Source organism: Manis pentadactyla, chromosome 9 (assembly GCF_030020395.1).
Source record: "Manis pentadactyla isolate mManPen7 chromosome 9, mManPen7.hap1, whole genome shotgun sequence".
Taxonomy (NCBI): Eukaryota; Metazoa; Chordata; class Mammalia; order Pholidota; family Manidae; genus Manis; species Manis pentadactyla.
The window spans coordinates 49,086,050-49,112,995 of NC_080027.1; the positions used below are offsets into that span (position 1 = coordinate 49,086,050).

At 38.6% G+C, this 26,946-nt stretch overlaps 1 protein-coding gene across 1 annotated transcript; it reads right to left on the reverse strand.

The window, feature by feature from the left end:
• Positions 1–7,045: 7,045 nt before the first annotated feature.
• Positions 7,046–25,152, reverse strand: TMEM9B (TMEM9 domain family member B). The gene is made up of 5 exons (XM_036930959.2): positions 24,934–25,152; positions 22,703–22,794; positions 19,244–19,352; positions 11,692–11,826; positions 7,046–7,270 (listed from the first exon to the last, which is right to left on the reverse strand). The coding sequence occupies exons 1-5, from the start codon at positions 25,033–25,035 to the stop codon at positions 7,115–7,117; spliced, it is 594 nt and encodes a 197-aa protein (XP_036786854.1). The 5' UTR covers positions 25,036–25,152; the 3' UTR covers positions 7,046–7,114.
• Between the last annotated feature and the right edge of the window lie 1,794 nt (positions 25,153–26,946).

A 26,946-nucleotide genomic window follows, 5' to 3' on the forward strand; every position in this document is an offset into this window, starting at 1 on the left:
TATTGATTTCCCATTTACAGTACTGAGGGTTTCTTTTAAAAATAAATCTGCTTAAGTAAAAAATGTGAATTGATTTAAAGAAAAACAGAAAGTAATAGTACAGGTGGAATGCAGATAATGAAGACTGTGAAGGCATATGCAAATAACTGAAGTTTGGGAAACACTGAAATACCACAATATTCAAATACATGTTGGAGACATTACAAACAAGTTATGATCATGCAGCCTCACAGGCATAACCTTCTTAAATAATACTTGACATGCCAGGGGGTAAAGCTGAAGATAAAAATAAGAAAGGAATCATTTGCTCTTAAAAATTCACTATCAGATTCCTTTAAATGAGAAACTCCCCTAATACATTTAAAATGTAATCAATTTGTGAATTTTTATTTACATGGAACTTTAAATATATTGAGCAGAGTACATCTGTATTTAGGGTTTTGTTTTCTTCATGCAACATAAGGATAAAGTATTATATCCCAAAGGTCCCACATGAACACATTCCCTCTTTCCAAATAGTCTGCATACATCTCATTTATTAAACCACCTTTAACTATATATAATAATATAGCCACAACAGACTTGACAAGGATTTTACAGTTTTATCTGTTAACTAGGAGGCAGGATATGCTGTTAGAAAAGAGCATTTTTCTTTCAGTTATAACACCCTCCAGTTTCAATCTTGGCTCTTCCTCGTCCTAGCTGTGTTTCCTCAGGCAAATTTCTTAACCTCTCTGAGCTTCAGTTTTTTCCTATGGCCAACTGAGATACTAACTATTCCACATTGATTGTGAGGATTAAGTGAAAAAGTAATGAGGATTAATGTACCAGACATTGATTCTTTTCCTTTCCTTTCTTAACAGATGAATACTTGTGTAGCATCCCTTTCTAAACTACACCTTACAGAAAACCTGGCTTATATTTTCCTTAAACACTGGAAAATTAAACATCCTATCCAAAGCGTATTTGTTGAGACATAAAGAACATACCCAACACGGAAAAGGGAAAAGCCACATGAAATCTAACTGTGGGCCTCTGGATGAGAAGGAAATCTGGCTTTCTTTTAACTTCCCAGGGGTTGCTTTTTCTACATCTTTAGGAGTGAGGAGTTGTTTTTTATGCTTGGCATATGCAAATAAAGGAGGTGGCCTGCCCACCCCTTGAAAAAACAGCCCTAATGTTTATGGGCAAGAGTAGATAATGTTGTCACTTGCTTCTCTACCAAAACATAGAAAACATTCTGCAGGATGCACTATGTAATGGATGGAACAGCCTCTAAGCACCAGAATTCAAGTTCAGTTAAAGTGTATTACAAGTCTTATGAAAAAGCCTATCGTATATAGCATGACTACTGAAAGAATGGCTATTTGGAAACAGGAAGGGCAGTAGGAGATGGGGGGCAGGGAACGGGGTGGGTGGAAGAGGTGAGGAGTGGGAAGGGTCATCATAAGTCATGGCGAAACAGCCTGGAAAAGGAGTGAATGCCAGGAAAAGCCCTTCCTAATAGGGGGGCAGGGGTGAGGGGATGAGATAAGTGCAATAGGTCCAATTAAAAATCAAAACAAAGGAACAGGAAATGAAAGATTCCAAATTACTGACCAAATAGCCTAAAATAACTAACACAGAACAAAAAAATCTCTGTAAGTTTAAAAACTAGCCAAGATTCTGTCACAAAGAAAAAGCTGCTGAGAGAAAAGAGTTAGGAAATTCCCGGCCCAGGAATTCTAGAGGATAAGAGATAAAGAACATGTATGGCAGAAGCTACAAAATGACCACACAATTGGTGTGAGGCCTGTATTTGTACGATTCTGAGAACAACAGAGCCTTACTTCTTCTAACTACAGCTAACAAGCCAGAACTGATACAGCAGGGTACCAAAACACAGAGCTGATGTCATAAAGCCAATTTCACATAAGAATTCTTTGGCTTTGGTTTTACCCAGATTATTTTAATAATATCTTAAATCTTGACCCAAATGAAATTTTACTAATTTGCACATGCCACAGGTAATTACAAATTTCTAGATTATAACAAAACTGTGAAACTTTGATGTCTCTAGAGACACAGTGATGAGATGCTTTTTCTCTTAAGCATTTCCAAAAAGTTCACCTATCATTGTAGTAGCATTTAAATATGGTCATCTTTTATTCAAAGAAAATTTAACCACAGAGAGAAAGGATGAAAAATGCAACAATGAAGATCAAGATAGAAAGTTTAGTGGAGGCTGGACATGTTGGTGGAAATTGAGTACAAGTTTTTAAAAGAAAGCAACACAGATTATTAATGCTGAGGCTCCACAGTTCCAGATACACACATGCACCTATCAAATGCATCTATTTGGGGAGAATCTCAGACTTGTCTTAGAGAGATTCTGGGAAATGAAGGATGAAGTCTTAATGATAAAATCCTAAGGGCTCCTGGATGCTCTGTTGAGCATAAAATCTTAAACTTTTCAGAAATATTAAAAATATCCAGCATGTAAAAAACAAAAAGTTACAATTGCACATATGATTGAATCATGGAATGCTGGGGATGAAGATCATTAGAAACCCCTAAGACTGCACAGGCAATAGCAGAGAGGTGGCAGAACCTCAGTCTCCTGACTTCCAAATCAAAACCCTTTCCATGCCTCCAGATGGCTTAATCACCAGCAAAATATGCATCTTCAACATACAGGTATAGTTGACAGTTTAAGATGATGGAGTAGTTGGGTAGCTGACAAAATTCATCATTTATCCACTATGCCCAGGGATTTTCTTAAAAACTATGTTGTTCTCTGCCATAGGCCACTCTGGAGAAGAGTCTCTTACCTGAGTTTTGTCGCCAAGATGCTATATTTTGGGCTCTGTTGGACTTAACCTGCTTTATAGGTAATCATTTAGTAACAACATGCAAAGTAGCTTACAGTTAAACAGAACTGCCGAGTTCTGGTTTAGCTGTTTTTTTTCTACCTAATATGTAGATATGACAACACATAGCAATACTAAATAGAAAGGTTTGCTTACAAAACTGAACGCTTGTAACAAATTCTTCTGTAAAAAGAATGACACACCCCACCACCATCTGGGTTATATGATTTTGCATCAAAATTATTTATCAAAAATGTTCTGAAGAATTTTATTGTTGTTAACAACCATTTGATCAATAAATATGAGAGATGCCCTCTCAAAAAAAAAATGTTCTGAAGAAATAGTCTCATACTGTGCAAATATTGGTCAATATTCTCTCAGAGATTAAGGCCATAGCCAGGAAGGTTAATACGAACCTAGACTTTATTAAAGTATCTATTAAATTTTTTCCCTTCTGAATAGCTTTTATTTTGTAGACCAATTTTAGGTGCACAGGAAAATTGAGCAGAAAGTAGAGGCTTCCCATGTACACACCTTCCCCTATACACAGACATCTTCCCCACTACCAACATCCTGCCCCAGAGTGATACCGATGAACTGATACTGACACGTCATTATCAGTCAAAGTCCATCACATTAGGGTTCACTCCTGGCATACATTCTATGGGTTTTGGCAAATGTACAGCATGTATCCATCATTAAAGTATTATACAGAATAGTCTTCCTGCTCTAAAATGTCTGTGCTCCACATATTCACCCATTCTTTCCCCCAATATCTGCAACCATTGATTTTTTTAATGCCTCCAGTTTTGCCTTTTCCAGAATGTCATATACTTGGAATCTTACAGTATGTAGGCTTCTCAGATTGACTTCTTTCTCTTAGTAATGTTTGTTTCATCCATGTATTTTTATGTCATGATAACTCATTTCTTTTTAGTGTTGAAAAAATTCCATTGTCTGGATGTACCATGGTTTACTTAACCATTCACCTACTGAAGGGTATCTTGGTTGCTTCCCAGTTTTGGCAATAATGAATAAAGCTGCTATATCCATGTGCAGGTTTTGTGTAGACAAAAGAAGTCAACTCATTTAGGTAAATACCAAGGAGTGTGACAGCTGGATCATATAGTTAGGTGCATGTTTAGTTTTATAGGAAATGCTAAACTGTTTTCCAAAGTATCTGTACCATTTTGCATTCTCACCAGCAATAAATAAGAGTTCCTGTTGCTCCACATCCATGCCAGCATTTGGTATTATCAGTATTCTGGATTTTGGCCATTCTAATAAGTGTATAGTGGTATCTTGCTGTTGTTAATTATTTTTCCCTAATGACATATGATGTGGAGCATTTTTTGTTTGCTGATTTGCTATCTACTTTGGTGAAGTGTCTGTTCAGGTCTTTGGGCCTTTTTAATCAGATTGTCTGAGTTTCAAGAGTTCTTTGTATATTTTGGATAATGGTACTTTACCAGATGTCTTTTGCAAATATTTTCTCCAAGCCTGTGCCTTGTCTAGTTCTCCTGACAGTGTCTTTCACAGAGCAGAAGTTTTTAATTTTAACGAAGTACAGCTTATCAATTATCATGAGTCGTGATTTTGGGGTTGTACCTGAAAGTCACCAAACCAAAGGTAATTTGTATTTTCTCCTATATCATCTCCTAAGAGTTTTATAGTTTTGTTTTACATTTATATACTGAGTTGATTTTTGGGAATTTAAGATCTGTGTTTAGCTTCATTTTTTTTTTTTTGCATGTGAATGTCCAGTTGTTCCAGTGCTATTTGTTTAAAAGACTTTTCTCTGTTGTATTGACTTTGTTCCTTTGTCAAGTATCAGTTGACTGCATTTGTGTGGCTCTATTGATCTACTTGTGTGTCCTTTTGCCAATACCACATTGACAGTGACTTCATTTCTGTGACCTTATAATAAGTCTTAAATAGTCAGATATCTTCAATCCTCCAACTTTGTTCTTTTCCATTAATATGTATTGGCTTTTCTAGGTCTTTTGCCTCTCCATCTAAGCCTTAGTTTGTTGATCCCACAAAATAACTTGCTGGGATCTTGACTGGGATTTTGTTGAATCTATAGAACTAACTGGAAAGAACTGACATCTTGACAATACTGAGTCTTCCTATTCATTGACATGGAAGACTACCTCAACATTTATTTAGTTCTTCGACTTGTTTAATCAGTTTTGTAGTTTTCCTCATGCATATTTTAATATTTTGCTAGGTTTATACCTATTTCACTTATTGGGGGTGCTAATGTAAATGGTATTGTTTTAAATTTCATTTGTTCATTGCTAGTATATAGGAAAGCAATTGACTTTTGTATATTAACCTTCTATAATCATTTATTAGTTCCAGGAGGTTGTGTGTGTCGATTCTTTCGGATTTTCCACATAAATGATCATGTCATCTGTAAAAAGTGTTTCATTTCTTCCTTCCCAATCTGTGTTATTTCTTTTCCTTGTCTTCTTTCATTAGCTAGGATTTGCAAAATGACGTTGATAAGGAGTGGTGAGAAGGGACAGCCCTGCTTTGTTCCTCCTCTTAGCAGGAAAGCTTCCAGTTTCTCACCATTAACTATGTTAGCTGTAGGTTCTTATAGATATTATCAAGTTGAGGAATTTCTCCTCTGTTCTCAGTATACTGACAGTTTATACAATGAATGGGTATTGGATTTTGTCAAATGCTTAGAAAAAGCATCATTTGATAGAATCATGTCATTTTTCTTTAGCCTGCTGGTGTGATGGATTTCATTAATTGATTATGAATGTTCAACCAGCCTTGCATGCCTAAGATAAATTCCACTTGGTTGTATTGAACTTACATCTTTTAATACTAACAAGAAAATCAATGATTTTAGGTTAGGTTTGTGGAATTTCTAAAAAATCATTTTTCACTAACCAAATTTACTAACAGCTTCCCAAACTTCATCCTTATGAATTTATTTTCTAATTTTTGCCAAGAATTTCTTAGAACAAGCCCTCCTTCACACATTTTAAGCCTCTCAATTTTCTAAATGAAATGTGTATACTTTCAGAGACCTAAGTACCCATATATTCTGTCTACACACACACAAACACACACAGATAATTTAGTACTACTGTTTTATGATTAGACTTGTATAACAGTGGTCTTACAACAGGGTACAAAATATCTTTGCTTCTTCAAGCTCATCACATGGCAAAAGGGAGAGGATAGAAAAGTTAGGAGACAAATACACTTGTAGGTGTTTCAAAAATTATTTTTTATTGTTACATTCCAAAGAGGACATAGGAAGAAAAAAGCCAGTTATCCAATAACTATTATACCTTTCAGAAGGAGGAACCCAGAACTCCAGTCCTAGTTCAAAGCTACACACACTAGAGCTCAAATAGCTGCCTCCCAACCTGACCAGAAATGCAGACAGATATGTGTATGTCACCAATCCAGGGAGGCTTAGATTTAAAAGAAAATTTCTTTATTGCAAGTGTCCAAGTCCTTAGCATTTGTCCTTAAGGATACTAGAAGATGAGAGAGACCACACACATCAAGACTATGTTTAGTCATTAGAGTAAACTAGCAAATGGCTAGTTCATTCTGGGATGCATTGCATCAGACATCACAGTACATGAAGAAAATCTGTGTTTTGTGAAAAGCCACCAGGCATTTCAGATCCAGTTTACCATCAAGTGCAGCCACAGACCAACCAGATACCTAGATAACATAATCAGTGCAAAATTCAAGTGGGTAAGTCAGGGCTTTGATGAAGCTGGCTATGCTGCAAAATATAAATGAAATTTGAAAATAGAAGGTAAAGTCTATTTACAAAAGTTTGTTTAGTAAAATGATTTGAGAAAAATTGTCAAGCACTTCCCAACATCCCTCCCCTCCCTTGCCAAACAAAACAAAACAAAAAAACAAAACAAAAGAGCTACCACCTAAAAATTATCTTGAAAACCAAGTTAAAACTACGTGGTGAAAAAGAGAGTGCTTGTTCCAGGTAAAGGACTTCAAGGTAATTTACAGGCTGACATTTTTATTAGTAAAAGTCATAAATAGAAAGAGGTTTCTTGGCTGACTTTGAGGTGTGTGCTTTTAAAAATGTTTCTATTAATACATTAACAAGAAAAGAAAATACCACGTACTTTTTTGTTTCCAGTTTTGAATATTCCAGTAAGAGTTGGTGAAATCAACAGAGCATTAAAACAAAACCCAGAAAAGCTCTATTTATTCCAGTTGTCTGCCTCGTTTCTTTCCAGTCATCTTGAATTTGAGTTCAGTTAACTGAGGACAACATGACGGTCAAAGACAGATTTTCGTTGCTCTTGAACTTGAAGCTTCCAGCGCTGCTGGGCATACTCTACTTTATTCAGCACATTGGCCCGACTGCGGGAACGGGCCAGCACATCATGCGCATTTGCGAAAGGCTGGTGATCCTGAAAGTCCAGGATTGGAGAACAGCAGAGATGGCATGATCAGTGTAAAACACACACACGAAACAGCCGTTATCCAGCCACAGATAAAGGAGCAGCTGGACTTTTCAAACAATGACCATCTATTTGGCCAAGCACTCCTAGGCACTCAAGTGCCAGAAGTAGAATGAACTGAACTACAGAAATAGGTGGTTCAAGTAGCACAAGCAAATGAGGAGGTATTTGTGAAATGTTCCCATGAGTCACCATTTCCCTTAAGAAGCAGGGACCAAGACAAAGACATTTACGCTAAAGAGAAGCCTTCTCTGAAGAGTAAAGAAATTCATGTTAATATCTACATGTTACAGATATGGAAAGTATGGCTTTTCTTTGCTTTATTCAATACTATATAGCTAATCTGTGGCTGAGGAAAGACCTGTTGTTTAGTTTTCTGACTCCCATTATATCAGAACTGTTACTTGCCAGCTTGGGGTAACATTCACCCTGGATCTTGATGAGTTGACAGGATCTTATCTTGGTTTAATTCTCTCCCTGCATCTTCAATATATATGCTAAATGGACTGGTTTCCAAAAGCCTTCTCATTTCCCCACGTCCCCAGTCTGTATCGAGAAGAGACACAGCTCCAGTGCTATAATTATCCTCTATTACCAAGGACAGCAAAGATTTACTACTTCAGCATTTCTATCCAGTAAAGACTTGAATCTTTCGCTGCTGAGCACCCAGGACTCCCATACTAGTTGTTGCTTTAGGAAAGAGGCTACTGAAGGGTTACCTGGGTACCTGTGTTAAAAACCAACCCATCCTGGTCAAACTAAACCAAAGCCACTGATGTTTGTAGTCATTACACAGGAAACCACCATGCTAATCTATCTATGAATGAGATACAAACACAGCTGCTTAAGTGACAAAAAGCATTCAATACTAATTTATTGCTTTTGTTTGCCTTTTCCTTGATCTCTTTTGCCTGAACCCTGTTAGCAAAGCTTCTAAATGTTCCAACATAGGATCCAAGTCACAAGTCATACCTTTTAAATTAAACCTTGCCTCAAGGAAAGAAACAATATTGTTTTGCTGTGCATGTTTGCAAAAGCTCTATTATATATCTAGGGCAGGAGTCAGCATGTCTACAGAAAGTGATACACAACCATATAATCATATATACAACTATAACTATATGGTGTTATAACACCTGGTATTTTTATAGCAAGACAATTATGCAATGTCTACATTTCAAAGACATCAAAAGTTTTCTGTAAAGAATCTCTCCCTGCCTTCTTTACCAAAATTGCCTCAACTTTTCACTTAATTTAGGTTAACATTACTTCATTCACATGACAGAGTCCACAAACTGGTTATTCAGTATAGCTTAGAGGACTACATTGTTTTGTCATTATCCTGTTTGGGCTTGTTTCAGATTTTTCTACTGTTTTATTAACATGTATATAATTTTCTTTTGAAATTACTTTTTACTTTTGATTACTTTATTGGACTTGTACAAACGCCATTTATTTTTTTATTTTTAACCTTACAAATGAAAATAATAAAAACAATTCCATAAGGTTCAAAACATTTCTAAAATGTAAAAAAGAAGGTAAGGAAAAGAAGAGGAAGGCTAAAATTGCTGGATTACTTGATTTCCCATAAGGAAATAAACTGATCCAAGGTCATTCTAACAAATGGGCACAAACACTGAGACTTGACTCACCTAACCTTGACTTGGTGTCATATTGTCTCAACATACTGATTTTTGTTCAGGTAGAGTAAAATGACACTAGAGGAATATGGTGCTTCAATGAACTTGTATATAAAATATTATTATCATTGGTTTGTTTTGACATAAACAAGACTGGGAAGAAGGATGTACTTTATCAACAGAGCACCTTTCAGTTTCATAGTCCTGTTATCTACTCTTCAATGTAGGGGGATAAAAGTTGTCTTAAGGAACAAATTTTAAAAGACTAAACAAACCAGTTAATCCTTTTGGTCTGCTCTCCACCTCTCAGAACAAGATTGAACTAGCTCCTCATGGTCATAGATGCTGGGGGAATGCAAATAGAGACTTACCCTTTTTATATGTTTGTTCTTTTTACACCTGCTAAAATTACAATAAATACAAAACAAGTTTTAATGTAATGCTTTGATAATAGCAATGATGTGTCATGGATATATGATATAGTAAATATTGTGACTACTTGAAGTGAGCTTCTTAACTGTACTAACTTCCACTTGATTTAAAGTGCTCTATACTCAACAAAAATGGGGGGGAAAATGAAAACAGACTTCAAGCATTTAGCAAAAGCATTTTTTAAAACACATAAATAGTGAAGAACTCTCATCTTAGATAAGTAACAATTGTAGGAGTTTAAATTTAACTTCTTTTTGTACAGAGTTGTTACCATAGTTCATAGCTCTAGTCAAAAAACCTCACTCTGCCCTGAATCATTTAGCAGACAAGAGTCAGACAAGTCTCTTAGAGACAATGTTCTCAAATGGCCAACATACACACAGAATCAATCACTGGTGAACAAAATGGTCACTAAGCACATGACCCCACAAATCAAATGCCTTTCCTACATGTTTTCATCTATACATTTGCGCATCCCTTTTCTTTTCTTTTATGTTCTGTGTATTACATTAATATTCTCTATTCCTAAAATCAGGAATCCCATATTTAATGCTTTAAAGGATACAGTTTAAGTCAGACTTTCTATCAATGTGCCTATAATAAAATGGTTTATGTGCCTTTGATACATAACATTTTCACATGTTAGCAGTTCTCAGCTGGAAGTGATTCTGTCCCCCAAACCCAAGGACATTTGGCAAGTCTGTGGATATTGCTGATTACCATGATTGGGATGAGAGGTGCTACTGGCATCTAGTGGGCAGAGGTTAGGGATGCTGCGAAATATCTTACAATGACCGGGATAGCCCCCCACAACAAAGAATTATCCAACCTAAAATGTCAATACTGTTGAAGCTGAAAAACCTATCACATGTGAATGAAAATGAACACAGAAACGGTATCTGATACTCTTAATGCTTCTGGTATATAACCTCCTGCCCTAGCTCTCTCACTCCATTTGCCACACTATGCCTTGTTTTTGACCACATCAGATCTCCAGTCTTGACCTTTCTCGCAGCCTATCAGTCCCCTCCTGGAATTCTTTGGAAAAAAAATAGGCATTTCTTATATAATTAAAAGTAAAAGGTAGAAACATATTATTATTAGTCATTTATTTTACATGCCTATTTATGTTTTATTCATCTCTTTATTCCTAGTACCCACAACAGTACATGATACAGAAAAGTCACCACTATGTGTTGATTGAATTAATAAAGGAAGCAAGGGAAAAAAGGCAAACAGAGGTATTTCTATGAAAATTCTTAATGAAAGTGAAATCTTGCCCAAATAAGTTGAGTATTCTTAATTGATATTCATGAGACAACAATATATTGATCAAAAAATAGGCTCTGTTTGTAGTATAACTCAAACCTTCCAGACAGGATTCCCTTTTCCATTTTTTACCAACAGGTCCATAGCCATTCCAGAGTAAAAGGACTTGTGACTGGTTGGCAAGAGCTTGCCCAGCTTTAGCTTTTGGAATTGGTTCTTGAAACTCTATTGAATTTTAATTACTTTAAGGAACACAGTCCAATAAAGTAATCAAAAGAAAAAAGTAATTTCAAAAGAAAATTATGTACATGATAATGAAACAGTGGAAAAATCTGAAACAAGCCCAAACAGGATAATGACAAAACAATGTAGTCCTCTAAGCTATACTGAATAACCAGTTCATGGACTCTGTCAATTTCTGAATGAAGTAATGTTAACACAAAAAGAATACCACAAAACAATTTATACACTGGTAATACCAACTATATATGCAAATATTAATGTTTTAAAGATAGGAAGAGAACTGAGGGTGATGGTTTTTCTTTAAAAATCAGACTTTAAGAGGAAAATAGGAAATATAAAATATCAGCAGGTTATTAAAGTTGCACTTCATTAAAAGAATATCATGGTCTTCGTGTTTCCCCTTCACTAAAACCTCTTCACCTTCTGAAATATTTGGTGAGGTTGACAGGAAAGGCGTTCGGATAGTAACTTGGGGAGAAAACTACCTCAGATGCTTCCTCAACGTAAACAGGGAAAGGTGATGCAAACGGCACCCTTGGCACCGAAGGGCAAGGCCTTGTAAGGCACACTTGCCAAGGCTCATCAGTTTGAACCATGGTATTCATGGCTTTACAGACAATATGCTCAGAAAGAGACATATACTAAACTTAGAACTGACTTTTAGCTTCCTTAATTGAGGACCTGCTGCAGTGCATGAAAATCTACACCCGACTATTTCTCACTTGCACTGTACATTAGATGGTGACAGAGACTACCATGAACAGCTGGAGTGTGCTAAGAACTTACCCCAACATCATCATCACTCTGTATCAACTGTGAGTGTCCAAATAGGCGTCTCTTCAGTATGGGCTCAACCAGAGTAAGATATACCATGTACAGAAGTAGAAGGCCCAAAATGGAGAGATAAATTATAATAGTAACCTAAAGGAAATAGAAAGTAAGTTGCACCAGAATTCAAGGCAAGAAATCAAAATTTTGTATAACAGTAAAGCTACAATGGAGGCTGGAGCTTTTTATTCTGCTTCCATGTAGGATTTCTACATAGAAATCTGCTAAACACATAGGACTTCTATACAACCCAAATTCCAACGTAAGAAATAAACTTTCACCAAAGTACTATTTAGGGAAAAGAGGAAAGAAAGTATCTTGTCTTCAGGATCTTCTTGTGAGTCTTCAAAACTCCACCTTCACCTACTACTGATTATTTGTCACCACTGCTAGCAAAACACTTTTCTTTTTTCAACTGAATACAGTGTTCTAGATTCAGCAGCACTGCTGTTAACTTTAAGGGACCCTACAGAAAATATAATCCAGATGAATTTCAACAGAACACTCTTTTAGATCAATTTCGATAAACAAAAATTCATCTTAGGCCAGAGATTTTCTTGAGATCTTAATTCGTGTGCTGTCAAAAAGTACAGTGTCAACCCCCCACTAAATGGCTATAATTAAAGACACACAATAACAAAAGTTAGCAAGCATGTGGAGAAACTGAACTGTCATGTTGCTGGTGGGAATTAAAATAGTATAACCACTTTGGAAAACAATAAACATTTATCCACACAAAGACATGTACATAGATATTCATGACAGCATTATTTGTAATAGCAAAAATCTGGAAATAATCCAAATATCCATCAATTGATGAATGGACAAACAAAATGTGGTATACCCATATAACAGAATGCTATCAGGTAATAAAAAAGGAATTTTACATGCTCCAACACAGATAAACCTCAAAAACATTATGCTGGAGAGTGAAAAAGATGGGGAAGTAGATAAGCAAGGTAGAAACCTTCTCCCACATACACACAAAGGAAGCAACTAGAGCAAATACAACTAACCCTGAAAATGACCTGAAGACTGCAGGATAGACCATCTCCACCTGGCAAAGAAGAGACAGCACACAGAGAATGGTAAAGTGGCAGAGCTGTGATTGATCAGGACCCAGCCCTTCCCCCATCCCAGCCCACAAGTGGGAGGGAGAAGAATGGAGTGGGGAGGGGGTAAACCCTCAGGAACTCTGCACACCTGGCCCTGGAGAGCTACTCTGGGAACATGAGTCCACACTGCATTGGGCTTTGGTGAGAGTTGGAGCACTCTGAGAGCCTGAGAGTCCTGTTGCTTGTGAAGGACAGGCATGCTCTGTGAGTTCCACAGAGACCCAATACAGAGGTGGCAGTGTAAAGGATTTACCAGCAGCAGGAAGAGTGCTAGAAAGGTGGAGGTCAGAGGGAGCTCTGTCTGGAGGAGAAAGGGCAAGTGGACGACTCTTCCTCAGCCCTACTGGTCAGCTGCTCCTAGGAGCTAGCCCCAAATGTTCCATCTCCCTCACTGGCAGCTCAGCCCTGAGGCGCTTCCCTGTGTACTCATCCACCCACCCAGCCTGCTCGACCCAGCAGTGATCAGAATTTGCTGCCGCAGGTGGGTGACTTTGCTGCCTGGCAGGTAGAGGCAGGCTTTTCCGGCTTTCCCACCTTTCCTAGCTTTCCCAGCCCTAACTCAGCCCAACTATGGGAGGCAACTCCAAATGTTCCTTCTTCCTTGCTGGTGGCCCAGCCCACTTTGTGCTCTGCTGAGGACCTTCCTTGCCAGCCCCACTGCCCCAGCAGCACTGCTATTGCTGCCAGGAAGGCAGAGGGCAGCCCCACCCAAAGTGATCCCAGAAGAAGCTCTAGAGGGCTCACAAAGGGCCTACTACTGAGGCAAGCTGTCAGCCTCTGTTGACCTAGATCAGCCACTGCCAGCAGATAGGCAGAGAGGTGGCCTCACCCACAGCCCACCAAGAGCAACTGCAGCTCCACCATAAAGGAGAACCAAGCACTAGCCAGTAAAGAGTCTTGAGCCTCTGGGCACCACAGGACTCCTTCTTCATAAAGCCATTACTCTCTAGATCAGGAGGCATAGCTGAGCTACCTAATACAAAGGAAGAAACATAGAAACCCAAACAAAATGAGGAGGCAGAAGAATATGTTCCAAACAAAAGAACAGGATAAGACACGAGAAAGAGGGCTAAATGAAACAGGGCTAATTTCTGATAAAGATTTCAAAGTAACAGTCATAAAGATGCTCATTGACCTGCAGAAAAGAACTGATGATCTAAGGGACAACTTCAACAGAGAGACACAAGATTTTGAAAAAGAGCCACTCAGAGCTAAAGAATACAGTAACTGAAATGAAAAATACAATGGAGGGAATGAATAATAGATTGCTGCAAATGGAGGGGGCAATCAATGAGATGGAAATTAGAGAACAGGAAAACGATGAAGCTAAAGAACAGAGAAAAAGAATTTCTAAAAACGAGAAGATGCTAAGAGAGCTGTGTGATAATTCCAAATGAAACTGTATTTGCATAATAGGGGTTCCAGAAAGAGAAGAGAGAGACAGAAAGAGGAGTAGAATGTCTCTTTGAAAAAACAATAGCTGAAAACTTCCCAAATCTGGGGAAGGAAATAGACACCCAGGTCCTGGAAGCACAGATGGCCCATAACAAAAGGAACCCCAGGAAGACAACACAAAGACATATAATTATTAAAATGGCAAAAATTAAAGATAAAGAAAGAATATTGAAAACTGCAAAAGAGAGATAGTTATGTATAAGGGAAACTCCATAAGGCTATAAGCAGATTTCTCAGCAGAAACTTTACAGGATGGAAGAGAGTGGCACGAAATAGTTAATGTATTGAAAGGGAAGAACCTACAACCAAGAATCATCTACTCAGCCAGGTTATCATTCAGAACTGAAGGAGAGATTAAAAGTTTCCCAGATATATGAAAGTTAAAAGAATTCATCACCACTAAACCAGCCTTACAGGATATGTTAAAGGGACTTTTGCAGATGGAAATATTCTTAAACCTAAATATTTTTCATCAGTGAAAATAAACCTGCAGTAAAGGTAGTAGAACAATTACTTAGTAAGCACGTATGAAATTGAAAAAAACCAAAAGTAGTAAAACCAACTATACAAAAAATCAGTCAAGGGCTATACAAAAGATGTAGATTATGGCATCTTATATATAAGTGTGGAGGAGGAAGAATAATAAAAAAGTAGTACTTTTAGAGTGGGTTTGACATAGAGTGACCATCAACTCATAGGCTGCTATATGAGTTGGAAACTATGAATTTTATGATAACCACAAACTTAAACCCTATAATAGATTTAAAAAATTAAAAAAAAAGAAATCCAAGCATTAACACTAAAGAAAACGATCAAATAACAAAAGAGGAAGAAACAGAGAGGAACTACAAAAACAACCAGAAGACATTAACAAAATGGCAATAAGTATATACCTATTAACAGTTACTTTAAATATAATAGACCAAATGCACCAATCAAAAGACACAGAGTTGCAGAAAGGATAAAGAAACAAACAAGATCCATCTATATGGTGCCTACAAGAGACTGATTTCAGACCTACAGACATACATAGACTGAAAGTGAAGGGATGGAAAAAAATATTTCATATGAACAATAGGGAAAAAAGCAGGAGTAGCTGTACTTATAGCAAACAAAATAGACTTTAAAACAAAGTAACAAGAGGCAAAGAATGACATTATGTAATGATAAAGGGATTAGTCCAATATCAGGATATAACAATTGTAAGTATCTATACAGCCACATAGGAGCACCTAAATATGTAAAACAAATACTAACAGACCTAAGGGAGGAAATAGACAGCAACACAATCATATTAGAGGATTTTAACACCCCACTTACATCAGTGGATAGATTATCCAGACAGAAAAAAAATAGGGAAACAGAGGTACTGAACAGCATATTAGATCAGATGGACTTAACATATATATACAGAACATTTCACCCAAGGATATTTATTTTTCTCAAGTGCCCATGGAATGTTCTCCAGAATAGATCACAAATTAGGACACATAAAGAGCCTTAATAAATTCAAAAGAATTGAAATTGTATCAAGCATCTTTTTCAGATCACAATGGTATGAAAAGTAGAAATAAATTACACAAAGAAAACAAAAATCCCCACAAACACACGGAGGCTAAACAACATGCTTCTAGATAATCAATGGATCAATGAATAAATTGAAGAAGAAATCAAGCAATATATGGAGACAAATGAAAACAAAAATACAACAGTTTAAAATATGTGGTACACCACAAAAGCAGTTCTAAGATGGAAATACATAGAGCAATATAAGCCTACCTCAAGAGACAAGAACAATCCCAGATAAACTGTAAACTCACAACTAATGAAACTAGAAAAAGAAGAAAACCCAAAATTAGTAAAAGGAGGGACATAATAAAGATCAGAGCAGAAATAAATAAAATAGACAAAACTAAAATAGAAAAGAATCAATGAAAACAAGAGCTGGTTCTTTGAAAAGACAAACAAAATAGACAAACCCCTACCAAACTTCTGCAGAAGAAAAGAGAGAGGGCACAAAAATATCAGAACTGAAAAAAGGAAAAGTTACAACAGACACCACAGAAATACAAAGAATTATTAGCAAATTCTATGAAAAATTATATGCTAATAAACTGGACAGCCTAGAAGAAATGGACAAATTCCTAGAAAAGTACAACCTTCCAAGACCGACCCAGGAAAAAACAGAAAATCTGAACAGACCAATTACCAGCAATGAAATCAAATTGGTAACCAAAAAACTCCTAACAAACAAAAGTCAGGATCAGATGGCTTCACAGCTGAATCCTCCCAACCATTTAAAGAAGAGCTAACACCCATCTTTCTTAAAGTATTCTAAAAAATTCTTAGAAGAGGAGGGGATACTTACAAATTCATTCTATGAGGCCAGCATCACTCTAATACAAAAATCAGACAAAACACCACAAAAAAAGAAAATTATAGGCCAATACCCCTGATGAACACAGATGTAAAATTCCTCAACAAAATATTAGCAAACCAAATTCAAAAATACATCAAAAGGACAACTCATCACAACCAAGTGGGATTTATCCCGTGAATGCAAGGATGATACAATATTTATAAATCAATTTCATATACCACATTAATGAAAGGAAGGACAAAAACCACATGATCATCTCAATAGATGATGAGAAAGCATTTGACAAAATTCAACATCCATTCATGATAAAAACTCTCAACAAAGGAGGTATAGAGGGAACATACCTCAACATAATAAAGGCCATATATGTCATACCCACAGCTAACATACCATACTCAATGGCCAAAAGCTAATAGTTTTCCTCTTAGATAAGGAACAAGATAAGGATGCCCACTCTCACCACTTTTATTCAACACAGTACTGGAAATCCAGGCCATGGTAATCAGACAAGAAAAAGAGATGAAGGGCATCCAAACTGGTAAGGAAGAAGTAAACCTGTCACTATTTGCAGATAACATGATACTATATATAAAAAAACCTTAAGGACTCCACAAAAAAACTATTAGAATAACTGGATGCAGCAAAGTTGCAGGATACAAAATCAATACACAGAAATCTATAGCATTCCTATATACTAACTACAAACTAGCAGAAAGAGAAATTAGGAAAACAATTCCATTTACAATTGCACCAAGAAGAATAAAATACCTAGCAATAAACCCAGCTAAGGAGGTGAAAGACCTGTACTCTGAAAACTATAAGACACTGATAAAAGAAATTGAAGAAAACACAAATAAATGGAAATCCAGTCCACGCTTATGGGTAGGAAGAATTAGTATTGTCAGAATGACCATCATGCGCAAAGCAATTTACAAATTCAATGTAATCCATATCAAAATACCAATGGCATTTTTCAATGAACTAGAGCAAATAATCCTAAAATTCATAAGGAACCACAAGAGACCCCAAATAGCAAAGCAATCTTCAGAAAGAAGAACAAAGCTGGGGGTATTATGCTCCCTCACTTCAAGCTACACTCAAAGGTACAGTAATCAAAATAGTATGGTACTGGCATAAGAGCAGACCCATAGCTCAACAGATCAGAATAGAGAGTTCAGAAATAAACTCATGCATATATGGTCAACTAATGCATGATAAAGGAGCCATGAATATACAATGGGGAAAAGACAGTCCTTTCAATAAATGGTTGGGAAAACTGGATAGGTACATGCAAGAGAATGAAACTGGGTTAGTACCTAACTCTATACACAAAAGTAAACTTGAAATGGATTAAAGACCTAAATATAAGACATGAAAGCACAAAACCCTTAGAAGAAAACACAGGAAAAAATATCTTGAACATAAGCATGAACATTTTTTTCGGGACACATTTCCTCGGGCAAGGGAAACAAAATTAAAAATGAACAAGTGGAACTATGTCAAACTAAAAAGCTTCTGTATAGCAAAGGGTACCATCAACAAAACAAAAGGCAACCTACAGTATGGGAGAAGGTAATCATAAATGATTTATCCGATGAAGGGTTAACATCCAAAATATATGAAGAACTCATATGACTCAACACCAATAAAACAAATAACCTGATCAAAAAACAGGCAGAGAACTGAACATTTTTCCAAAGAAGGTATATAGATGGCCATCAGGCACAAGAAGATGCTCCACATCACTAATCATCAGGGAAATGCAAATCAAAACCACAATGAGACATCATTTCATACCAGTTAGCATGGCTACTATCCAAAAGACAAGAAATAGCAAGTACTGGTGAGGATGTTAAGAAAAGGGAATCCTTCTGAACTGTTGGTGGAAATATATATTGGTACAGCCACTATGGAAAGCAGTATAGAGGTTCCTCAAAAAACTAAAAATAGAAATACCATACAACCCAGCAATTCCACTTCTAAGAATGAGATGCTACATATAAAAAAAATTGGAGAGAAGACCTGTTAGCCACAATAACAAAGTAATTGAATTGTTTAGACGTCCAAATGGTGATGAGAGTGATCTATATTCCATTTTTAATAGGAAATAAAGGAAATCTTAAAATCCAGAGGTGATGTTTCCAAACTGGAGTAGTCACGATATATATATAATTTTTTCTAAGGATTGAGTGGGCAGGAAGAAGGGGGCCTAACCATGCTGCTCTCCCAGCGGCCTTTGGCATACATGGCCCACAGAGAAGCCAGGTTACCTTTCTGGGATACACACAAGGCACTTTTGTGCCACTTCAAATATCACACCTATATAATGCATCCTAACTAATCCACAAAGCATCTCAGTGAAGCAGGCAGAGAGCAGCCCCACTGTTCTTTTTGGGGTAGGGGTTGGAGATGAGGAAGGTATGGATGAAGGGGTGGTGCGAAAGGAGGGAAGAGCTGTAGATTAGGGAACTAAAATAGAATTCAGCATCCAAAATTTTCTCTTTTGTCTAGGATACCATCAAGAACATTCCAGAAACAGAAAAGATGTTCATTTTTTTACCTTGATCGTAACTGAGCTTCTTTCCTCATATTTGCATTCACAGCGTAAACAGTATGCTTCTACATCAGGACCCCGCACAGGCATGGGATCCACAACATGAAGGCAATCACTGAAAAAACAAAGATAAAAATACTACATAAGCCCAACTGGATTGTCTACTTTCATTATAAAAACTTTCCTGAAATCCAGAATAATCACTGAATTTACCCAATGAAAGATTACAAGGAACAAATAAGGGAAGTGAAATCATTTCCTCTCTCAATATTAGCAATTTGGTAAGATTTAACAGTCTAAGAAACCATGAAGACCAAGTGTAGTAGTTATTTTCAGAGATGCCACTGTTGATAGGTAAAAATGCGTCGGAAAAAATCCCCAATAGGATCAAAAATTACTTAGCAGATCAAGTCGTATTTAGACTTGTTCAGTTACCAAACAAAACTACTTTAAATGATTTAAAGTGACCTGGGGCATTGTTCAAATATGAGATTATCTCTTTTATGAATTAACTAATACCATTCTTAACTGCCACCGTTTGGTATATGAATGACTAATCACACTTAACAGTTGGTAAATTCTGGAACTCTGAAAACTGAACACTGAAAGCCATAGTAAGAAACAATTAGGTTTATAAATAAGCAAAAGTCTATTGAAAAACATGCAGAAGTAGGACTAGGACAACAAAAAATAATTTAAAATGAAAACTGATAACCCAGAAGAAGCATATTAAAAAATCATAAAAGGCTGAACGTTTTTGGTTTTGGATGTTTATTTCCACACACCCCCAACACACACTGATTTTCCAGGCCACTTATTTATGGCTTATGAAAAAGCAACCCTATCAAAAAAATCTTTCCCCAGAAATATGTCAATTCTAGGAAAGAATTACATTACTATTCTCCTCAGCTATTAAGAGCCTAGCACTCTCATCATGTTCAGCAGAGGCGAAGCTTTCTTGTCCTCCTGTCAGGTCCTGGGCCATTTCTTCCCTTTTGTCATCTCTTCCTTAGGTATTTCTGGCTTCGTCAAGAACTCTTCTATAGCATTCTCTTACTCCATCCATCTTTCTTGGGGGCACCCAATGTTCTGGGCTGATTACCTATCAAAACATACTTTTTCATGTTTTGCTCCCTCTGAGATGAGGCATAAGAAAGACCAAATGGCATACATGATAAAAGTTCAGTTATCCTTAACAGGTAATTTAATTTTAACAAGGGTAGTGATTTAAAAAATAAGCCTCAAAGGTAGAATTTCAAATAAGGATTAAGGTCCCACAATTCACAACATACAAGTGTATGGTATCTGTTCCAATCATATTGAAGACCAGAAATGTATCCAGCTGGATGGACACATAAGATGGGCAGAGGAAGCTAAATCCCACTACAAGGGTATCTATCGCAGAATTATAGAGGTCATTCAGTTCAACATCTTGGAGAGATCACTTGCACAAGACCACAGAGTAAATTAGTAGCTAAAAGGACCAGAATCCAGGGCTCTTGTCTTCTAGGGCAGCTATCCTGTATCTCTCTGAACCTCAGGAAACTTACCTCCTAGTTTCGTATTTCAGCTTTAGTAGCATTACTAACAATTCCTAAGAATTATGTGAGAATCTAAGTGCTAAGTAATGAGTGTTTCTTTTGAAGTATTAAACATACACAGTTTCATAACAAAGAGATAGTGAGTGCTGTGCAGAAGTTGTGCAGAGTGGGAAAGGAAGCAGGAAGGCGTGTTCTGGCTGGCCAGTCATTGTAAACCCAGAAACCAGATACAGAACTCAAAACACAACCACTTTACGCACTAAGCAACACCTCCCTCTAGTGCCAAAAGGAGGATATTATAACTTTAATTAACCAAACAAACCAGGGAATTCAAACTTAAATCCGACAGCATAAGTCAATGAAGAATTAAAGCTAACAACTGGGCAAAATGGAGGCCAGAGGTAAAATATATATCTAAGGCCAGATAGATAATGGAGGCTTCATAAAGCTCTAACATCCTGATTAATCACAACTTGCCTACCTTTCTAAAGTTAGTTAAAAACTTTCAGTGACAACTGGAAACCTATCCCCAGAAAAGGGCTAAGTTGCAGGAAGGAAGCAGGGTTGTAAAAGGGAAGAGAAATGCCAAGCAAGCCTTGTTTTCAACTTTTTATTCTCAAAGCTCCCAATTTTGACCAATAGCTAGGGATGAACAACATATTGTTCTGTCTGAAGCTGGAATAACAAAAAATCAGTGAAAAGATTAGTGCTAACCACTTGAATAGTGACTTCATTTGCCACTCAAATAATAGGCATCATATTTTATTACTGACAATAGAATAAACTGATTGCAAGTGCTCAATATATTTGGAAAATTTATAGGAATAACAGAAACTTATTTGAACTTTCTTGTATCATATAAAGTAACTTGCTGATACAAAACCTGTGAGAATATAGCTAAATCACTTTGTAATATGAGACAATTTAAAGTGTAACATAGGAATTCACAAAAAGTTCTCAAGAACACATTTATCAAGTATCAGATTGCACCTAAATGCATATGATGGGAAGAATAGACAATGGCATCTGAAACACTAATCATGCTCAAATTTCTTTTTCAAAGTCACCTTGAAATATCAGAAGTAAGTTTAATTTTACTTTAAAGCTTTTGCTAGTTATTTAGCTGTAAAATCAGGGCCATGTGAAAGCACATAGCATTTGGAGCTATTTTTCCTGTATGCCTATGCTAGCTATCTGTTCTATTATAGTTACAAATCATAAACCATCACAATTCCATGAGAAGGAGCCCATCCCATCCATGTTGTTTAAAGAACCCAAGTGCTTCTCAACCATTTTATGGCATATGTAGAAAAAGCTATCATCTGTAAGGTCCCCTGGGATAAACAGAGAAGGTTGCTGGTGGCTAGCCAGTCAGGATCCTAGTCACCATAGGCCTGCCTGATTACCCCAAGGGCTGAAGGGGTCAATACCTTGGCATACCTAACCTATTTGTGATACACCAATTGGGCAACTCTGATACACATGGTTCATTCCTGTTCCTTCCTGAATCTTCCCAATATTTAAACAGTCTCCTATATATGTCAATATGTCATCAAAACCTACAATGTTAAAATTACAACCCAGTTAAATGAGGTTTGCTTTAGTGAAAGGCAAGAGGGAGGACCAAAATTTAAGGGGCATGGGAAGGTAGCTATGGGTAGTTTAGGTGTCACAAACTCAGCCCCATCTCCATAGAAAACCCTCCCCACCCCGGGGCCTAGAGTTTTGACTATATTCCTTCGGACTTAAATCATGCACTTAGGGCCTTACTCTCATTTTTTTCAAATGGAAATGGAAACTTTGACATTCTTGCTTAAGAAGAAATACTTAAAAAGAAAACAATATACTGTATGAACATTATGGGCTAACAGTGAAAACCACAGAAAGAAATTTCACAGTTAATTCAGTAATCCAGAATACTTACCAATCTTTTTGGGATATGTTCTTATTATAAATATGCCCAGAATTATCTTTATAGGGAGGACAGATACATTTACACCGGACATCCTCGAAATTCTGTAACCAAAATGGAAACAGGATAGCTTGTTGACAGTTGAACATTAGTATTTTCAAAAACTGTACCATATTCATTTTTCTATGCATCCCCTACCCAATACTCTAAAACCATTCATTTAAGACTTTAAATAACTTTGAAAGATACAAGTTTTTGAAGCTACAAGTTCTTTTTGGTAGTGCCAATGAATCATTACATATTACATAAAATTATTTTGAAATAATATCTAGTATATGATCTGTGACCTAATCACATTTACAGGTCACATGACAATCAAATTGTGCTCACATTATCACCATCTACCTATCAGTAGAAAGACCCAGTACACAGATGTGCCTACAAAATGAGAATGCTGATTACAAAAGGATGGGGAAGAATCAAAGTAAAAATTACTCATAAAACAAGCCACAGTTCTTTCACCTACCACTCCTCCACTCTTTGGTAGAAGTGCACTGATATGGATAAGAGGGCTTGGGCCAGAGTCCTATAGAAGGGATGAAACTTTAGAGGCACTCAGCTACAATTAAAAAGGAAGTCCGTATGGAAAGTAGCTGAGCCTCGCTTTTAAGATCAGTTTGGTCTATCCTTCCCAGAAAATTTTGCTTCTAATCCCTGCAAGATAGAGAGGACAACTACTGATAGTTTCAAAAAGTGGAGGAAAAGGTGTCTAAATATATGAACAGCGAGAGTAGGAGATGCTTCCTCAGCAAAGGGGAATCTAGCTGAGAGGGCAATGGCTTATTAGTCTGCAAAGGACCAGGCGCACTGCTCCTATATGATGGCATGTCTGGCAGAGCTGTTGACAACTCAGTCACTCATTCAGCAGCCACTTAGTGAGCATTTGCTCCATGCAAGAATTCATGCTCAATGAGCTGGATTCACATAAGAATAAACTGTGGTTCCTGCCAGTAATTAGGACACACTGTAGTAAAGGACACTGACAAATAAATTCATGATTACAACATACTACTTAAAGTGATGACAGGAGATATGCAAAGGGTGCCAGCCATGTTTTGAAAGTCAGGAGACTTTCTGCTGTCCTTGTTTTTGCTGGAAGGTGGGGAAGATTAAAAAAAAAAAAAAACCTTCTCTCTTCCTTATAATTTACTGTTATCAAGAGCCCTGATCAAAACCTCCTGATCTGTGTGTAACCTGTCTATCCCAGCCCCTGTGATGAAATTATAGACTAATGGTCCTACTTCCTAAAAATGCAAATTCATTCAGTTTTCCCATCGTATTAATATGAATTCCTTCTGTTTTCTCAAATAATGAGTTAGCTCATCAGGGGGGAAGCACAAGTGTATAGGGGACCAGGGCAGAACTGGAGGGTAGGGGCATGAGGGGACTAGAGAGTAGCATGAGGGGACCTGAAGGGCCAAGAGATGGAGTAGGGGAGAAGGCCACAACCTCACCTCTCCTGTAGTTTGGATCCTCCTTTACCTAGTAAATTATAAGGAAGAGAGAAGGCAAGAAAGAGGTCAAGAGGTCCTGGAGGGAGTTAAGTGAAGATATTAGGCTGATGACAGAGACTCTGTATAGGTCCTGGTAGGAAGGCTGCCGGGAGAGGCAAGTTCCCACAATGGAAAGGGAATCTGTTCAGGGATGAGCTGAGATGAATTAGTTCCTAAAAGAGAAGACTTCTGTGAGGTGGGGGCTTCCTATCACTTCCTTTTAGGGAATGAGGGCAGGGGTGGTGTGTTAGCCTGGTGGAGGGCAGCAGTGGACTGTCAGAACTTAAGGGTGCAAAGTTAAACTTACAGGTTCTCAGAGCTGGAAAGGTTGTAAAGTTTGAGGGCGGTGCTGTCGGGGCTGGAAGGGGAAATGGGGAGATGTCTTGTCTGTGGGCACTGGCAGAACGGGGTGGAGCTGGGGGCAGGCATCAGGACTGGAAAGGGGGAGAGTACAGTCAGGGTGTGTGTTGGGGGACAGTGGGAGAGGGGTCGGTGACTCACACTGGGCTGGAGGACGGGAGGGCCAGCAGACGGCCCACCAGAGGGTGGGGGCTCCGCCGGGGCTGTGAAGCTGGGGGGTGGGCTATCAGGGCTGGGAGAGGAACGGGCTGAGGGGCAGGTTGACAGACGCAGTCTCCGCAGGGCCGGACACAGGAGCACCCGTCCGGAGCGAGGGCTGGGCGTACTCACCTTGGCGGCGTCTGACAGCTGCACCAGCAGCACCGACAGCGCCAAGCAGGACAGGCTGAGCATGGAGCCAAGCCGAAGGAAGCCTCCCCAGAGGGTCGCCATCGCTGCCGGCCCAGCAGGCCCTACAGCCCGGAGCCCCGGAGCCCCGCTCCCGGCTCGGGTTCCGGCTCGGGCTCCGGCTCGGGATGTGGCTCACGCTTCCGTATGGGCCTTCGCGTCACCGGCCGCGCCGGAACAGCTGCCAAGAGCATCCGCCCCGGAAACTGTTCCCGGTGCTAAGGGACCGGAAACTGCGCAATACCGGCGCCGGCCCGCCCTACTCTCGGGCCCTGGAATCGAAGGTGGCGTATCGCGGGGCGCGGGCAACCTCAAGCAAGCAGAGCGTTGAGGGCTAGGGTATTTTTCCCGGGAGCATAAGCATTGGGGCCTGTGGACCGCCAGTGCACTTGGAAGGCCTCCCACCCAGGGAACCTCCCAGAATGCCCAGGGTCTCGGTGGGGGCCTCCAGCGATCCGTGCAATGCCGGAACTGTTCGTTGCCAGGCTCCGGAGGCCGGAGTGAGCCTAAGCCCCTGAAATTGCTTGAGACGACGGCCCGTCTCGGCGGGTAGTAGGCGTGGGGATTGCTATGGGACTGGCTAGCCATCGCTTCCAGTCACTGGGGCTGGGTCTTCTTCGGCACTTTGGGTACGGACGCGCCTCCCGACTCCCTCTTGGCAGGGTTCCTCACAATCTCTATGAGCTGCCTTGGTCGGTGTGGTCTACGCTTGGGACTCCCCGCTTGCTTAGCCAATCTCCTTAGAAAGGTGTGGAGTTGCCAAGAGAATCGCCCCAGTAGCCTCCTCCGGCCAGGACTCCAGAGATGGATCGCAGCGCTACAATCCTATTTCGGTGACTGGCCCCTAAGTTAAGAGTTGGGGAAACTCTGACCTGTCTTTCCAGTGCGGGTCACCTTCCGCACGTAATTTAGGAGAACCCTGGAGGTATATAGCACAGTCTGTCCAATTGAAATATTTTTCAGTTAGTGGAGAAAGTGCGGGGTAGGGGTAGTGGAAAGGATGCAGGGCTCATCACAACCTCTGCGGATTTGCTGAATGACCTTGGGCAAAATATCTCCCTTTTCTGGACCTCTGTTTTGGTTCAATAGGAGATTGAACTCTTATCTATGGATTTCAAATTCTCCCATAAAATACTCGTATTTCTTTATAAACAAAATTTAAAGATGGCTTTTTGTTTGCAGAAATGTTTTAATTAATGGATAGAATTTTTTCTTTATTTTTCTCTCATGTGATTCTTGTTGATGCTACAATCCAACACAAGGAGGTGCCTGATACTGCACCAAATGTATTTAGGCCTTTTCAGTCCCAAATGGCAAGTTGTGTCCAGTCTCAACCAGAACCGGAGGGACAGGAGACCTTTCACCAAGGCAGGCAGGCTGCCCTATGATGGTGCTGTCACATTTGTGAAATATGGAGTCCTTGAAACATTAATGTTACAGAATATGGTTCAATTGGCCAGAGGACAATCGGGAGACACCTTGGGTCAAGTGTGTCTGATTGTGAGGTACTGTGGATTTGTGATTGCTAGAAGGTGACTCATCAGCAACTTCGGGATTAATGTGGGGTTGTCTAGGTCTGGCATCTAAAGGGAGTGCTCACTCGATGAAACCTCATAGACCTTCTCTTCCTTCAGAATTGTTTTTGGGGCCTCGATTTGGGGTGCAGAGGCTTAGAGGAAATACACGGTAATGCCTCATTCTGATAGGCCTCCCTGTTTAATGGAGAAACACCAAGTACCTTGTCTAGGCAGAATTTTAGAGTTATGCTGTCCAATACAGTAGCCACTAGCCACATTTGGCAATTAAGCTCTTGAAATGTGGTTAGTCTGAATTGAGATGTGCTGTAAGTGTGAAATAACAGATTGCATTTCAAAGACTTAGTACAAGAAAAACCAAACTATGAATAATGTTTTATATTAATTTGAAATATTTTTAATACATTAGGGTAAATAAAAT